The sequence below is a fragment of the Sinocyclocheilus grahami genome, unplaced genomic scaffold (assembly GCF_001515645.1).
Source record: "Sinocyclocheilus grahami isolate Dianchi unplaced genomic scaffold, SAMN03320097.WGS_v1.1 scaffold439.1, whole genome shotgun sequence".
NCBI classification, from domain to species: domain Eukaryota; kingdom Metazoa; phylum Chordata; class Actinopteri; order Cypriniformes; family Cyprinidae; genus Sinocyclocheilus; species Sinocyclocheilus grahami.
This window is the reverse complement of record NW_015505618.1, coordinates 821,617-838,681: the sequence shown is the minus strand read 5'-3', so window position 1 is coordinate 838,681 and position 17,065 is coordinate 821,617. Positions and strand designations below refer to the sequence as shown.

At 39.0% G+C, this 17,065-nt stretch overlaps 1 protein-coding gene across 1 annotated transcript; it reads right to left on the bottom strand.

Annotated features, from left to right (window-relative positions):
* Positions 1–339: 339 nt before the first annotated feature.
* On the bottom strand, positions 340–15,371 carry LOC107551997 (OX-2 membrane glycoprotein-like). The gene is made up of 6 exons (XM_016233809.1): positions 15,301–15,371; positions 14,904–15,224; positions 12,511–12,840; positions 9,590–9,874; positions 1,625–1,726; positions 340–982 (listed from the first exon to the last, which is right to left on the bottom strand). The coding sequence occupies exons 1-6, from the start codon at positions 15,368–15,370 to the stop codon at positions 924–926; spliced, it is 1,167 nt and encodes a 388-aa protein (XP_016089295.1). The 5' UTR covers position 15,371; the 3' UTR covers positions 340–923.
* Between the last annotated feature and the right edge of the window lie 1,694 nt (positions 15,372–17,065).

The following is a 17,065-nucleotide window of genomic DNA, read 5'->3' as shown; positions in this document are numbered from 1 at the left end:
TTCCACTGATATAGTGAACGCTTTGACAAGCTGGTCACGACCTCTTTTCCCAGCATTGCCCTGGGACAGAAGAACTTAAACTAAATTGTTCTAGTTAGTCTCTATACCTCTAGTTCAGTTTGCCTAATCATTAAACATTAAAAAAGAATGAGCTAAAAGATATTTAATGATTTCCTAATAGTATCCGAAGTCTAGAGTGAAAAACAACTGTGTAGTGCTCAGTCCATCTCGCTGGACTTCAAAAACCTTGAAAGCAAAATCAAGGTTATAAATTATAAAGGAATATATCTGATCATAATATAAGTATCAGAAATTCAAAAACATATGAGAGAATGTTTTTTTTTCTTCAAAAGATTTTAATTATCGACAATGATTTTTAAATAATGGAAGTTTTCTTACACTTTGAGTGAACAGCTAGTTTGTTTGTTTTTCATAGAATTCAAGAAGGTAAGAAGTTTTGCGATGTTTTATTGTCCTTTTACATTTAGGGCTTCAAATGGGTATTGAATCATACAAATACTAAGTTGAATCTCCCCTCTGTACCAAGATAAAATGCCTTCTGCAACCTTCATATTAGTGATGGATTTACACATTCTTCCAAATATAGCATCTTTCTTCATGTAAAGACGTGTCACTGGTTTCTTTGGCTGGAAAAGCAGGGAACACGATGACAGGAGATGTTCATCTTCAGCATATCCGTATTGTAAAGAGAACTGAAGCTTGTCATCTGCCTCAATCAAAATGATTTACTCTGTGAATACAAGACCGAGCACAGATGTAACTGTAACATCAAGTATTTAAACACACAACTTGAATGATTTCTCATATCAGTAGATCAGATCTGAAGAATATGTGCGGAAGGAAGTACAGGTCATCACTGTTAAGCAGAAATAGTTCACAGGAAGAGGCTTATACGCCTACGATTAACTGTCTGTCTCTCTCTCTGCTCGGCCACTTCTCGGTACCTGATGCTCTTCAGGCTCTGCTCATGTAGAACAACACAAACATACACACACACAAAAAAATGATTAATTTACTGCAGCTCATGCACTCATATGATACAATGACACTTTTTCTGTAATGATGTATTGAGTGGCTTTAGGTAAAGCTGAAAAAAAACAATATTTTCTTCTAAATAAGCAGTTTTGTTTTAAAATGACAACATGAAAGAGATAATTTGGTTGCAGTACATTATGAAAGTCAGAGAAAAGGAAAATATATCACATAAAAAAAAACTCTAGACTCATGAATGTATGTCAGGGTCAATTTGACCATTTTATGAAAAAAATTTGAATAGGCCACTTAAGAACAGTGAAGCTGCTTATTTCCTCGGAGCTATTCTCACGGTCTATGAGAACAAGGTTGTTACTTATTATGCTTTCAAAACTGTACCTCCTTTTTAGAGCACAAGTTGGAAAATTAAATGAACTGGTGTGAATGTTTCATGACAGCTGCCTGAGAGAGCTAAGCTGTCAAACTTTGCGTGTTGAGGCTCAAATGGGTTATCTTGATGATGACAGAAATGTGTCTCCCTTTAAATATTTTTGTGATTTTAATGTGACATTTTTCTTGGCTGTTCTGGATTGTTCTCGTTAATCTTTTGGATTGCTTTCTAAATACTCACCATCTTTACGGAGGACACACTTCCACAAACAGAAACAGAGGCAGAGGACTAGAAGAAATGCTACAGTAGTCACAGAGATCAGGATAGCGAGTGCAGTGCCAACTGGTGAGAGAAACAGAAGAAAACCATAGATTGGAACACTAATATTAGAGCATCTGTTAGCTTTTCACTTTTGAATGTCTTCTGAATGTTTGACCATTGGATGTTTATTCAACTTGGGGCACTGTTGATGTTATGATTTTTATAAACATAAAAAAAATATTCATGTTATATGGAGGTGTTGGGGTCATATAAATAATTGAATCATATTTGTACCATGCTTGCATCATTTATTTTTGACATTTTTTGAACACCTTTGTTCATTTTGATTTCAGTTTAGTTATTTTAGTCAGGTTAAACTAAATTAAAATGAGAAATGGGAATTTTACTTTATTTAATTTAAAGTTATGTTATTTTAAGTAATGAGATTTTTTTTTTATTTATGGTTTCAGATTTAGTTTCAGGTAACTATAATAACCCTGGTCCCAAACTCAACCAATTTTTAAATATGTAAATATGAAGAAGACTTTTACTACATTGTAAAAATTAAAAAATATATAAATAAAAGTATTTACTAACAGAATTCTAAACAAGAAAATACACTGTATTGTGCATGATTTCCAATCAATTTAGTCAAATTGTAAAAGTATTAAAATAGTATTTACTAGTTATGTGTATTTAATATACAGTGCGTGCTAACTATGACATTAGCCTTAACAAGACAAAGTCTGCCAGTTTATTCAAAAAACACTGATGATTTTGAGATAGTGGAAAATGACTCCATTCTCCAGTGATTCATGCTTGTCTACTGGACAAATAAACTAGCATGTGAAGAAAGTGTGAAAAGTTCACCCTCCAACTGGGTTTATTTTCTAAGATTCCACTGGGCCAAAGTGGCCCATAGTTGAAGAAACACTGTTACTGCTATGGCAACAATTTCTCTAGATACAAATAGAGATAAGGACAAGTATCTCTATTTGTAAACAGGGAACATTTGTACAAGTAACTCTACATTACATACAGAGACAAACAAAAACCAAGGAAATGTATTTAATGCATTTAAACACTGCTATATAATAATGCTGCATGCTATGACAGGCCTTTATCAGGCCGCACAGCGCTTTGTGATCACAATCGCTCTGCTCCCTTTCCATCCTTTACAAAAACTATATTTGGCTTTAAAGATTAGTTTTCCTGAGCGTCGGTCTGCATTCTGTTAGAGAATGTAGAGATGAACATAGAGCGAGGGCCAGGAAAAACATTGAATGATGAACCCAAAATCCTGACATACCAGAGCTGCGCTGCATGTCACGCTGTAAACCACAGTTCATATAATACTGAAATTACAACCATACAAGAATTAGACATGCAATGAGAGAAGTCTGAGAAATAGACGGTGCCAGGATTTATCCAAATTTCATATTTTACTGTAACTTGGTTTGGTTTTACCGAGCATCTCAGTGATAATTACTGTGTGACAAATAATATCACACCTAGGACAAGAAGATCACATTTCCTACATTTTGTTAAATCATTATAATTTTCTCCCTTTGGTCCACTTGTAATGTTAGTAAAGGTAATTTTTCAATCTCTCTGATAATTCAGATCAAACATGCTTCTTGCTGTGCCTTTAAGACTCTCGATAATTGACCTTGTCAGTTCTCATTCTGGTGTCAGAAAAAAAAAAATTAGTTTAAAAATAGTGTTGGGGAAAGTTACTTCTAAAAGTAATACATTGAAATTTTGTGTTACCTCATCTAACTGCGTTACTTAGTTAATATTTATGGAAAGTAATGCATTACGTTGCTCTAGCGTTACTTTTTATCACATGGGCTTGGCTTGCTTATTTGTTTTGTTTTTTAATAATAAAAAGCCAAAAGTTATTTTTTACAACTATAAAGGTCCATTCACAGCAAAAGTTAAATTAATAAGCCTCAGGCTGAAGGAAGTACCTCTGCACCTCACTACAAATTTCTCTCAACATGGGGACAGGAGAGGTGTCAGTGAAGAAATGGATAACTGGCGTTACACTTATTTGAAAAGTAACTGATATTTCACTGTAAATGTAAAAGTAACGTGTTACTTTACTAGTTACTTGGAAAAAAAGTAATCTGATTACATGTAACGTGTTACCCCCAACACTGTTCAAACTTGTATTACCTACTTTAGAACAAGCCATTGGTTTCACAGGATGGTATTTTTTAAAGCTACAGTAGGTTTTCACAATGCACAATGAATCCATTTACCTCAAACCAATCAAGGAAAAATTACATAATTTTATTCAATATAAACCTTCATAATCAAAGTGCATAATAAAATAGTTCACACTTACTTTTAGTGTTCATGGAAACAGCAATGGCAGTCTCCAGTCCTTTATGATGAACGAGACATTTGACAGAGACATCCTTCAGGAGTCCAGCCTGGATGGTCAAGGTGCTGATGACCAGAGTCGTCCCGTCACTCTGCTGGATAGAGGTGGTCACAGGTGGACCAATGGTCCGGTTATTCCCCTCCACGTTCCACACTATTTCAGCCTGTGGCCGGGCCACGGCAGTACAGTTAGCCTCGATCACTCCCGGAGACGTGGTCTTGTAGCTTACTTGAGGTTTGGGCAGGACTGTAAATGATACAGTATATAGGTTGTTTGGTTGTGGAACATTTTATTTAGTCAGAAAACACAGCTACACGTGAATGTCCATCAGTGGAGGCAGATGATTTGGCCAGAGTGTCAGGGTCATAACTAAGATAGACAATAATTAGAAAGGGCCCCCAGTATTTGCTCATCTTAATGCTGCTTTGTTTGCTGTAGAATGACAAAAAGTTTTAAAACTTACATTTTTAGGCTTGTCTGCCTCAGCAGCCTAAAAGTGATCATCAACGTCAAAATGATTGAGACCAATCAAATCAAAAAAGGTGGGATTTACTGTTCACAGAAGTCAAGCATGAATGCTGCCCTTCAGTTGAAAGGATTGAATAAGTGTGAGATAAGACTTAAGAGGCTAAACATTTAATATTCGACAACTGTTTTATAGTAGAAATGTTAAAAGACCAACAGTAATATTCAGTCATACTCAACTTTATTGTCAAATTTGGCTGTTTTGAATTGCATGATTCATGTCATTCATAACTGAATGTGATGAGACAAGAAACATTTTGCCGTTTCATGTTTTTGACATATTAGGCATACGAATAAGAGTGAATGTGTGCATATTTTAAAATAAAAATGTTATTTGCAAAGTGATTACATTTTATGGTCCTCTTCTTTTTTCATTACTTTATTCCATTAAATCCATTTAAATCCTTTAATTATTATTTAATTCCTTTAGATACAAATTATAACTCCCCTCCCTGTCCCCCTCAGCCCCTGATGTTAAAAACATGGCCCTGACAGCATTTACCAGCAAGGGCCATTGATTGGAGCCATGCTAACCAGCCAAACTTTGACCTCTTGATCCCAACACATAATCATGCATTGACTCTGAATGATATCCACTTGTGTTGGCTTGAAAAGCAAGAGTTGGCTTTGTAAATCAACAGATCTGCATGCCATCTCTGAGTGTTTGCAGCCCACATATTTTCGTCAGTAGTTCAAAGCTACAGAGATGCCCATTCAAACCACAGCATTGGCCCAAAAAAGAGGTATACACTTGGCATTCCAACAGAGGACAAGCATTTCACATTCTTACAAAACCATGACCCCTACAGAACAATTCAAGATTGCTATGAATAACAGATGAGCGAATATGATTAAACAAAATGCAGACCTAAAAAATTTTGGTTTTGGACCCCACTGACCTCCTTGTATAAACAAATCAATCAAAATATAGTGATACAGGTTTGGAATGACATGAGGCTGGGCAAATAATAACAAAATTTTCATTTTGAGGTAAACTATCCCTTTAAGTATCCGTTAGTGGCTGCATCCTAGTTTGGGCAAATGCAACAGTACAGAACAACGTGGCACGAAGTGAACATCATTCTGAGAGAGTCAAGGCAGGAGAACGAGAGCAGCACATAGAGAGAGGCACTGTGTTAGTGGAACAGTGACACAGTCATTCACTTTGGCCACAGTCTGAATAAATCATAGATCTCACAGTCTCACCCTCCTACAATCAGTTTCTTTCATATCACTCTCTCTCTCTCTGTCTGTTGTCCTCATTTTCTCCAGGCCTGTGTGTGTGTTTAGCCATGTCCTGCCCTCTCTACCACTCTGTGCTACAGCCCTACCAGCTGCATACACTGAACTGGATTTACGTTTCACTCTAGAGTCTAAAAATCAGCAATCACTATATAAAAATATCAGCAAGGTCTGTCTTGACCATTAGAGTGGGGACTGTTTTATGGGATGGGTTTTAATGGTTTAATGATTTATTTTGATAGTCTACTTGAGACATTCGGACACATCGCTTTATTTTATAGTATGTGTACTTATATGTATATACTCTGTAAGAAAGTACTGGATAATACAAGGTAACTACATGGTTTAAGGTTAGGTTTAGGGGTAGGTTCAGGGTTATTAGCCAGTTATTGTAATCAATTACTATAATAACAAGTACATAGTATGTACATGCGGAACCAACATTCTACTAACTTTAAGTAACTTTGCAACTACATGTCAACTAACTTTCATTAGCATATCAGTAGACTGTTAGGTTAGGTTTAGGGTTAGGGTTGGTAGAATAAGTTGATATATTTTTGCAAACTTAGTCGGTTAAACGTCTGTTGGGGACCATCAACATAAAGTGTTAGCCGATAAAAGTATGAACAGTATTAAGTGATGCTTTCTTGATCAAACGCCTCTAAAAGTCATTTTATGTCTTGAATTGCATGCATTAGAAGTATATGCACGTTTTGACACACTGTCTGTTCTTTTGTGTTTGTGACACACTTTCCTGTCAGACTGTCCTACACCAAACGTCTCAGTCCTGTTTCCTGAAGTAAAGCATTAGAAAACGGAGAGCGACCTATTGAAACTGTGGCTCGATTAATGATGTACAGCTTTTCATTTGCCCAGGACTGTGGACAAGTCTTTTGTGGGTGATGTGACCAATCAGACGCGAGGAGAATTAAGCTTTGGTTTCGGCAATGATGCAGAAATTGTTATTTTGATTTGTGCTATAACTAATTTCAAAATCAAATCGTCCCTGTATGTTCATGAAAGAAAGAAAACAAGCAACTGTCATCCAAATCACAATAAACCTCCCCCAACTCCCTCAAGTGTTCAAGCGCCACAATCCAGTGCTATGTACATAAAGAGAGGCAGTAAGTCTCATGTGTACGAAGCGTGTTTGCTTGCCATGTACAGTATCAGCAGCGCACAGCCATGTTGCTTCACTTCCCCCTATTTAAATGTAGGTGTAAGACAGAAGTAATATATTCACGTCCATAGAGAGAAGGGAAAAAACAAGTCAGATGGGCAATTTGAGGTGTCTGCCTGAAAGCATGAAGCAATTTATCCTGGATTGGATGGATCTTTTTTTGTGTTATGATAATATCCACATAATTTATTCCTGAGGATCGGCTCTTCTTTAAAGCCGTCTGACTGACAGACGCAAGGATGCCCGTGTAGCGAATTTAGCTCATGGGGAAATATGAATAATTAACCATAACTAGTTATAATTAACTATTCATATTTTAGATCCACTGTAGATATTTAGCTGACCACTCAGGGTCAACTGTCTTGTCAATTCTAAGACGTTAATTTCCTGGTTAAGGGAAATAACTTTCTTACTGTACAATTCTATAAGTTTGTAACGTAAATCTGCATGATTATTGACTCCGGTTATGAGTAAACAATGAACACGTCAAGTGTGATACAAGTAAGGTTTTATTAACTACATAAACACTTAAACTAGTCTAACATACTACATAAACACATTAAGCCGGTCTAACATACACATACACACACACACACATACAGTTGGTATAGGAAAGGGTTAAAGTTTAACTCAGCATAGAAAGAGGCATAAAGAATGGATTTTATGGAACACTTTGCATGTATATTCAACAGATCAAAGCCTTCAGGGATACGTCAGATTCTGAGTTCAAACACACCTTTGTAAAAAGGTGTAACTGATACTTAATGTATCAATTAATAAGACTAAGTTTGATACTTAGCGAGTCTCGGCGGTCTGAAAGAGATTCCTGATGCAAATCTTAAAGCTTCCCGTAGATCTTTGCTGAATTCGGGTCGATGAGAAGAACCAGTTTGAGTCAGTGTTACTTGATGAATGGAAAGGACTAGGCCGAAGAAAGGCCTGGCACAGATGCTTTGTATCCTGAAGCGTTTTTCTCACATCATCTTTGCTTCTGACTGAATCACCGACTGGGGCGGGTCCCTGGAGCCGGGCCTTTAAGGTCGGAGAAGATCTCCGCCTTTCAAGATGGGCTTGTCCAATGAGCAAAATGGAATTTCCGAGCGGGAGGTGGCAATTGCTGGAGGGTTTACGACCCTTTGTTCTCTAAGCATGGTAATTTGCAAATGGACTTAAATCGAAATTATTAACGATTCTCAGGGCCCTAATATATATTGCCTATGTACCACCATATAATATACACGCTTGTTTCGATCATACGAAGGCAAATTCATAGATACTAAACAAGGTAGGATTACATATAGTGAAAAGGGAGGATCAAGAATGGGTCCCCTCACAAGCATACTAAAATAGTCTAAGAATATCAAAGACAAAATACACAATGACAATAATATACTCAATGGCCTGAAGAAATATGTGTGTTCATTCAAATAACGGTTTTTCTATGAATTAACTAGAACACAGTCCATTTCTACTCTGCTTTTCCTTGGGACAAGAGTGGGCTATCCTTCTCACATTCCTGGGGGGTCATAAAACCAGTGATATCATGATTAGTTGTCATGGTGACCAGAGCGCCTGGTGTTCAGCAGACATCCTGGCATCCAGTTAATTGAGTGAGGGGACTGTGACGATTTGTTAACCTAATGAATAATTGATTTGTTAAATCAAATTAAAATTAGTGTGTCAGATTGGTCGAGACGCTACAACTGTAACTTGGTTTGGTTTTACCGAGCATCTCAGTGATAATTACTGTGTGACAAATAATATCACACCTAGGACAAGAAGATCACATTTCCTACATTTTGTTAAATCATTATAATTTTCTCCCTTTGGTCCACTTGTAATGTTAGTAAAGGTAATTTTTCAATCTCTCTGATAATTCAGATCAAACATGCTTCTTGCTGTGCCTTTAAGACTCTCGATAATTGACCTTGTCAGTTCTCATTCTGGTGTCAGAAAAAAAAAAATTAGTTTAAAAATAGTGTTGGGGAAAGTTACTTCTAAAAGTAATACATTGAAATTTTGTGTTACCTCATCTAACTGCGTTACTTAGTTAATATTTATGGAAAGTAATGCATTACGTTGCTCTAGCGTTACTTTTTATCACATGGGCTTGGCTTGCTTATTTGTTTTGTTTTTTAATAATAAAAAGCCAAAAGTTATTTTTTACAACTATAAAGGTCCATTCACAGCAAAAGAAAAAATAATAAGCCTCAGGCTGAAGGAAGTACCTCTGCACCTCACTACAAATTTCTCTCAACATGGGGACAGGAGAGGTGTCAGTGAAGAAATGGATAACTGGCGTTACACTTATTTGAAAAGTAACTGATATTTCACTGTAAATGTAAAAGTAACGTGTTACTTTACTAGTTACTTGGAAAAAAAGTAATCTGATTACATGTAACGTGTTACCCCCAACACTGTTCAAACTTGTATTACCTACTTTAGAACAAGCCATTGGTTTCACAGGATGGTATTTTTTAAAGCTACAGTAGGTTTTCACAATGCACAATGAATCCATTTACCTCAAACCAATCAAGGAAAAATTACATAATTTTATTCAATATAAACCTTCATAATCAAAGTGCATAATAAAATAGTTCACACTTACTTTTAGTGTTCATGGAAACAGCAATGGCAGTCTCCAGTCCTTTATGATGAACGAGACATTTGACAGAGACATCCTTCAGGAGTCCAGCCTGGATGGTCAAGGTGCTGATGACCAGAGTCGTCCCGTCACTCTGCTGGATAGAGGTGGTCACAGGTGGACCAATGGTCCGGTTATTCCCCTCCACGTTCCACACTATTTCAGCCTGTGGCCGGGCCACGGCAGTACAGTTAGCCTCGATCACTCCCGGAGACGTGGTCTTGTAGCTTACTTGAGGTTTGGGCAGGACTGTAAATGATACAGTATATAGGTTGTTTGGTTGTGGAACATTTTATTTAGTCAGAAAACACAGCTACACGTGAATGTCCATCAGTGGAGGCAGATGATTTGGCCAGAGTGTCAGGGTCATAACTAAGATAGACAATAATTAGAAAGGGCCCCCAGTATTTGCTCATCTTAATGCTGCTTTGTTTGCTGTAGAATGACAAAAAGTTTTAAAACTTACATTTTTAGGCTTGTCTGCCTCAGCAGCCTAAAAGTGATCATCAACATCAAAATGATTGAGACCAATCAAATCAAAAAAGGTGGGATTTACTGTTCACAGAAGTCAAGCATGAATGCTGCCCTTCAGTTGAAAGGATTGAATAAGTGTGAGATAAGACTTAAGAGGCTAAACATTTAATATTCGACAACTGTTTTATAGTAGAAATGTTAAAAGACCAACAGTAATATTCAGTCATACTCAACTTTATTGTCAAATTTGGCTGTTTTGAATTGCATGATTCATGTCATTCATAACTGAATGTGATGAGACAAGAAACATTTTGCCGTTTCATGTTTTTGACATATTAGGCATACGAATAAGAGTGAATGTGTGCATATTTTAAAATAAAAATGTTATTTGCAAAGTGATTACATTTTATGGTCCTCTTCTTTTTTCATTACTTTATTCCATTAAATCCATTTAAATCCTTTAATTATTATTTAATTCCTTTAGATACAAATTATAACTCCCCTCCCTGTCCCCCTCAGCCCCTGATGTTAAAAACATGGCCCTGACAGCATTTACCAGCAAGGGCCATTGATTGGAGCCATGCTAACCAGCCAAACATTGACCTCTTGATCCCAACACATAATCATGCATTGACTCTGAATGATATCCACTTGTGTTGGCTTGAAAAGCAAGAGTTGGCTTTGTAAATCAACAGATCTGCATGCCATCTCTGAGTGTTTGCAGCCCACATATTTTCGTCAGTAGTTCAAAGCTACAGAGATGCCCATTCAAACCACAGCATTGGCCCAAAAAAGAGGTATACACTTGGCATTCCAACAGAGGACAAGCATTTCACATTCTTACAAAACCATGACCCCTACAGAACAATTCAAGATTGCTATGAATAACAGATGAGCGAATATGATTAAACAAAATGCAGACCTAAAAAATTTTGGTTTTGGACCCCACTGACCTCCTTGTATAAACAAATCAATCAAAATATAGTGATACAGGTTTGGAATGACATGAGGCTGGGCAAATAATAACAAAATTTTCATTTTGAGGTAAACTATCCCTTTAAGTATCCGTTAGTGGCTGCATCCTAGTTTGGGCAAATGCAACAGTACAGAACAACGTGGCACGAAGTGAACATCATTCTGAGAGAGTCAAGGCAGGAGAACGAGAGCAGCACATAGAGAGAGGCACTGTGTTAGTGGAACAGTGACACAGTCATTCACTTTGGCCACAGTCTGAATAAATCATAGATCTCACAGTCTCACCCTCCTACAATCAGTTTCTTTCATATCACTCTCTCTCTCTCTGTCTGTTGTCCTCATTTTCTCCAGGCCTGTGTGTGTGTTTAGCCATGTCCTGCCCTCTCTACCACTCTGTGCTACAGCCCTACCAGCTGCATACACTGAACTGGATTTACGTTTCACTCTAGAGTCTAAAAATCAGCAATCACTATATAAAAATATCAGCAAGGTCTGTCTTGACCATTAGAGTGGGGACTGTTTTCTGGGATGGGTTTTAATGGTTTAATGATTTATTTTGATAGTCTACTTTAGACATTCTGACACATCACTTTATTTTATAGTATGTGTACTTATATGTATATACTCTGTAAGAAAGTACTGGATAATACAAGGTAACTACATGGTTTAAGGTTAGGTTTAGGGGTAGGTTCAGGGTTATTAGCCAGTTATTGTAATCAATTACTATAATAACAAGTACATAGTATGTACATGCGGAACCGACATTCTACTAACTTTAAGTAACTTTGCAACTACATGTCAACTAACTTTCATTAGCATATCAGTAGACTGTTAGGTTAGGTTTAGGGTTAGGGTTGGTAGAATAAGTTGATATATTTTTGCAAACTTAGTCGGTTAAACGTCTGTTGGGGACCATCAACATAAAGTGTTAGCCGATAATAAGCAGACAGTCTACTAATATTCTAATGACTGCTAGTCAACATGTAATCGCAAAGTTACTTATGTCTAAAGTGGACTATTGAACTAAATAGTTTTGATTCAGCATATTTTCAATTAAAAACAGCAAAATTTGGCAAAGACATTGAATAGTTTGCATCACTGGATATCAGCCAACTGTTGGTTGTTTAACATTGCTATCATAAAACCTTCATACCATTAAAACATCAGTGTCGAATTCTTCGAATTCATCGAATTCTTGTTTTATGTGTAAACAGTAAATGTTACCTTCTTTTTGTTTTTGGTTGGTTGGTTTCAATCATTCGACAAGCCACTGCCACTGAGGCAGACCAACCTAAAGATTTAACTTAAAACTTTACATCATCCTAACAACAAACAGAGTAAGCATCAGGTATATCAAATATTGGCCCTGGCCCCTGAATATCATCATCACCCAGCTTATCAAGATTTCACTGTAACTCGAGCCTCGAGGGACTTACCAAATATAGTGAGGCAGCTTATGGCGCTCTTAGTGCCGTCTGGATACGTGTGGAACTCACAGGTGTAGCAGGCCTCATCTTCAGCTCGGACCGGCCATAACGTGAGCTGCGTGTCAGACAGGGAAGGGCTCAGGCTCGCACGGTCCACAAACTCTTCTTCAATTACTGGGTCACTCTGCTTTGCAAAAGATGCAACTTCACGGGATTCTGCTTTATTCACAATCTTCTTCCATAGCACCTGCTTGACTTTCTCCGGCAGACCGTACCGACAGGCCAGAGAGGCTTGTTTACCACCCACTGCAGTCTTATTGCCCTCGGAGATCACCGATGCTGTAAATCAATGAAAATGAGTCACTACAATACTAACAGTAGCATGATAACACTTATATGTCACTTATGTAACTTATATACATAATTATAAATACATTATATACAGTGTAGTGTATTTTAAATATACATAATTTGTTACTTAATAGCATACTACTATACACTCTTTAAAAATGGGTTTTTGCAGCAAATGCCATAGAAGGACCACTTGGGTTTCCCAAAGAACCTTTCCGTGAACAGATTTGAAAAGAACCATTTTTTCCTATAGTGTGAAGAACATTTTTAATAATCTGAAGAACTTTTTGTCCAGTTGAAAGATTCCAAGGATGTTAAATATTCTTCATGGAACAATAGAAACCAATAAAGAATCTTCATTTTTAAGGGCGTATGTCACTAGACAAACTATTTTATTATCTGCATTTAACAAAAGGAGAAACAGGCTTAGGGAGTGGAGTTAAAAAGAGGTCTCAGTGAGACCAGGATGAGACAGATGAGTATTTTCACTGTCAATACATAACAATAGATGTCTAAGGAGCATCCAGAATACAATCCCCACATGATCAATTATGCATTAAAGAGAGGGAAAGACAGTAGTCTTCACCGCGGCATTCCTAGAAGTGACTGTTGAGACCAGCTGGATCTTTGCCTGACCAAGCAGCTGTTTCTTATCTACATTCACATTCTCTTCCAGAATCCAGGACGCAAGTACGCAAGTACGCAACATCCAAAACCACAACTATGCTGATGTGTTTTATTATTCCCACAGCCTTATTTTATAAGAGCCAAAAAATAGAACCTGATGATATGTGAGTTGTTATCAGTTATTATCAGTGTTTCAAAGCATATCTAAAAAAATTAAGTATTCATTAAAGTAAGACTTGTCTTTCTAATGGAACCTTGGGCATTGCGCATCTCCAAAAGTTCATGAATGGTTACTTAATTTTGCTGTTTTGTCATGTGACAAATGAATGAAAGACCAGGAATTTGGGAGGTGAACTACTAATTAATATTTTTTCATAGTTTTTCATAGTTTGACTTGGGGTGCATTATAATGATTCCATAAGTCAGAATATGATCAGAATATGAAGGTTACAAATGTTAATGTGTTTGAATATGACACATTTGAAATACATTATTTTAAATGAACTCGGCTCAAATGAACTAAGTGACATTAATAAAGATAAATGAAATGATGCTTGAACAAGATTCAAAAATCCAGTATCTGATCTTCCCATCACTAGATGGTAGTGTTGTTTTGTTCCTAAATGAATCAGTGTTTTAAAAAGTGAATGATTCAGTGTCTTATTTCGAAGGCTGCATCCTCAGGTCATATTTGTTGGCCACATATGTCTCATTTTAGAAAAGCAGCTATAATTTACATTCCAAAGCAAGAAAGAAATTACAGTAATTATACCTCAAAAGGAAAAACTGTTAATTTTATAATGATTGCCCTGAGAGTACCGTCATGGTACTCTCTTGAATGGCAGCGGAGACTGACCCAGAAGGGAAGAAATTGTTGAATAAAGTCATTATTTTTGTTTTCATAATATTACAGTTGAACCACTGATTTCATGGACCATTTTAACGATGTCCTTACTACTTTTCTGGGCCTTGAACGTGGTAGTTGCATTGCTGTCTATGCAAGGTCAGAAAGCTCTCAGATTTCATCAAAAATATCTTAATTTGTGTTCCGAAGATGAACGACGGTCTTACGTGTTTGGAACGACATGAGGGTGAGTAACTAATGACAGAACTTTCATTTTGGGGTGAACTATCCCTTTAAACTGAAACACGGATACTGATTCATTCTTGAGTGAATCAGCATTTGTAAGGAATCAGTTGTGTGACTGATTCAATGACTTACTCATGATGACTTGTCACAACCTACCGTAAACTGCAAAAGGTCTCAGTAAAAAAAATCACCACCATGTACACACGGACAGCATGGAACAAAAACGTGATATAAGCAATTTAAAATTCCCAGTGTTGCTGGAAAGCATGGATGCTCACTGTCAAATGGAAGTCTTGTAGATGCATCCTCTAAATACATGTTGTCCAAGACTGACCTGTGACAGTAAGGCAGGTTTGTCCTTCCCTTGAGCCTTTGGGATGAAGATCAAAGATGCAAGTGTAGCAGCCCTCATCCCTGTAGCTGACCCGTTTGATGGTGATGGCACTGGCATCTCTTGGTGAAGGAGCTAGGTCCACATGCTGCTGTCCGCTCACACTGTCTTTTTCACCAGGCTGGTAAGTGATTAACGTCTGGTTCTGCACATCCAGCCAGCGGATCTGATGAACCGATTCTCCTCTGGCCTTGACAAGCGTACAGCTCAGAGTGAAGGGCTGCTCAACAGGGGCCTCCACGCGTATCGGAGCTGAAACCCTGCCTGAGACACAGCAATACTGAAACCAACCGAAACGCACCACTTACACACAGAACAAGAGATTACTACAATCACACACCTTGTAGTCTGGACACCATTACCAAAGACACACAGATCTGTAGACATCTTGGCAAGGAGACCACAAACATTTTAGCCTAGTGGAAAGGAAATACAGCATTTCAGTAACTATTGCACCAAATTATAAGATATAGCTGTAAAATTCCACAAAAAAGTCCACAGTTTTATCTATCTTTAAGAAGTTTCTACCCTTTATTTTGAGAGGGCATTTAACGGTCCAGCTCAGTCTTGTGGGATGAAAATGAAGACAATGATTTCTGTCAGTTAGGGATGTTTCCAACATCTTACTGAAGGGCTGCCATCTGTGTTTACATATTACAGACATTATAGAGCACGACCCTGATCGGGCATCTACGGGGGTCTTCCCGGCGGGAAGAGCACCAATTGATGAACAGGTTCCACTTCAGCCTGTAAGCGTGTCTTGAAGACGGGGCTCTAGCTGAAGTGATGGTGTTAACTACCGCTGGAGGAAGCCCACCTAGAACCTCCGCGTCCCGTCCAGGGACCACACGTGGAAATTCCACAAGTCTGGACACGGGTGCAAGAGGGTGCCCCCTCTCTGAGAAAGGAGATGATGTGAGAGCCAATATGAGCCAGTCGTCGAGGTAGTTGAGAATGCGAATGCCAGCTTCCCTTAATGGAACAAGGGCTGCCTCCACGACCTTGGTGAAGACACGAGGCGACAGGGATAGCCCAAAGGGGAGGACCTTGCACTGATATGCTCGCCCTTCAAACGCAAAGCGAAGAAACGGCCTGTGTCGAGGGAGAATTGAGAAATGAAAGTATGCATCCTTGAGGTCGATCGCTGCGAACCAATCGAAAGGACGGACACATTGAAAGATGCATTTCTGCGTCAACATCCTGAACGGGAGCTTGTGAAGGGCCCGGTTCAACATGCTCAGGTCCAAGATTGGTCGTAACCCACCACCTTTCTTGGATATGATGAAGTATGGGCTGTAAAACCCTGACCTCATCTCAGCTGGAGGGACCGGCTGTATCGCGTCCTTCGCCAGCAGGACCGCGATCTCTGGACGCAAGACAGGAGCATCTCTGTCCAACACAGAGGTGAACCGAATGCCCCTGAACTTGGGAGGGCGCCGGGCGAATTGAATCGCATAGCCGAGTCTGATGGTTCTCACGAGCCAGCGAGATGGCCTGGGGAGTGCTAGCCAGGCCCCCAGTGACCGAACAAGTGGGACTAGGGAGACCACTGACGTACCTGCAGTGGGGCAGTGAAGTGGAACACAGGGAACCACCTCCGAAGGCAGAGCATCCCAGAGTGGGGTCTGAGTGCACGTCGCACCACTTACCTGGCTCCATGGCTGGGCAGGGGGCACGTGAGGAGGCCTGGCATCCTCGAACCGGGCCCTACTGCCCACTGGCGAAAAGAGAGGGGGACGGGAGTATGGAGACTGTGTCTCGTGCACTGCCATCCTTGCCCTCTTGGGACCCAGAGAAAAAGGAAACTGCTCTTTTTTGAGGTTCTGGGTACCACTGGCTGGGGAGCCAGTTGCGGAACAGAACAAAACAGGAACAAAGGATTCTCCACCCGGCCCTCCTCCGGGGGAAGGAGTGGTGCAGTCACCACCTCCTGAAGAGCAGGATCCAAGGACTCTGGGTCGCCCATCTCAGGGATGCCGCCTGCCCTGGCGCTTCACGGGCTGGGCATGGGCGGAGGCGGACTGCGCCTCTTTCCTGCGGCCAGATCCACGATGCGGCCATTGTGAAGGCTGCTGCTGTGGCCGAGCTGGAGCGGAGGTGGAGGC

Bases quoted from the DNA above. Each gene is read 5' to 3' on its own strand.
- LOC107551997 (XM_016233809.1), bottom strand. From the start codon at position 15,370: ATGTTTGTGGTCTCCTTGCCAAGATGTCTACAGATCTGTGTGTCTTTG. The intron at 12,841-14,903 runs GTCAGTCTTGGA...ATTGATTTACAG, and splicing joins AACCTGCCTTACTGTCACAG to CATCGGTGATCTCCGAGGGC. The intron at 983-1,624 runs GTGAGTATTTAG...CTACATGAGCAG, and splicing joins GTGTGTCCTCCGTAAAGATG to AGCCTGAAGAGCATCAGGTA.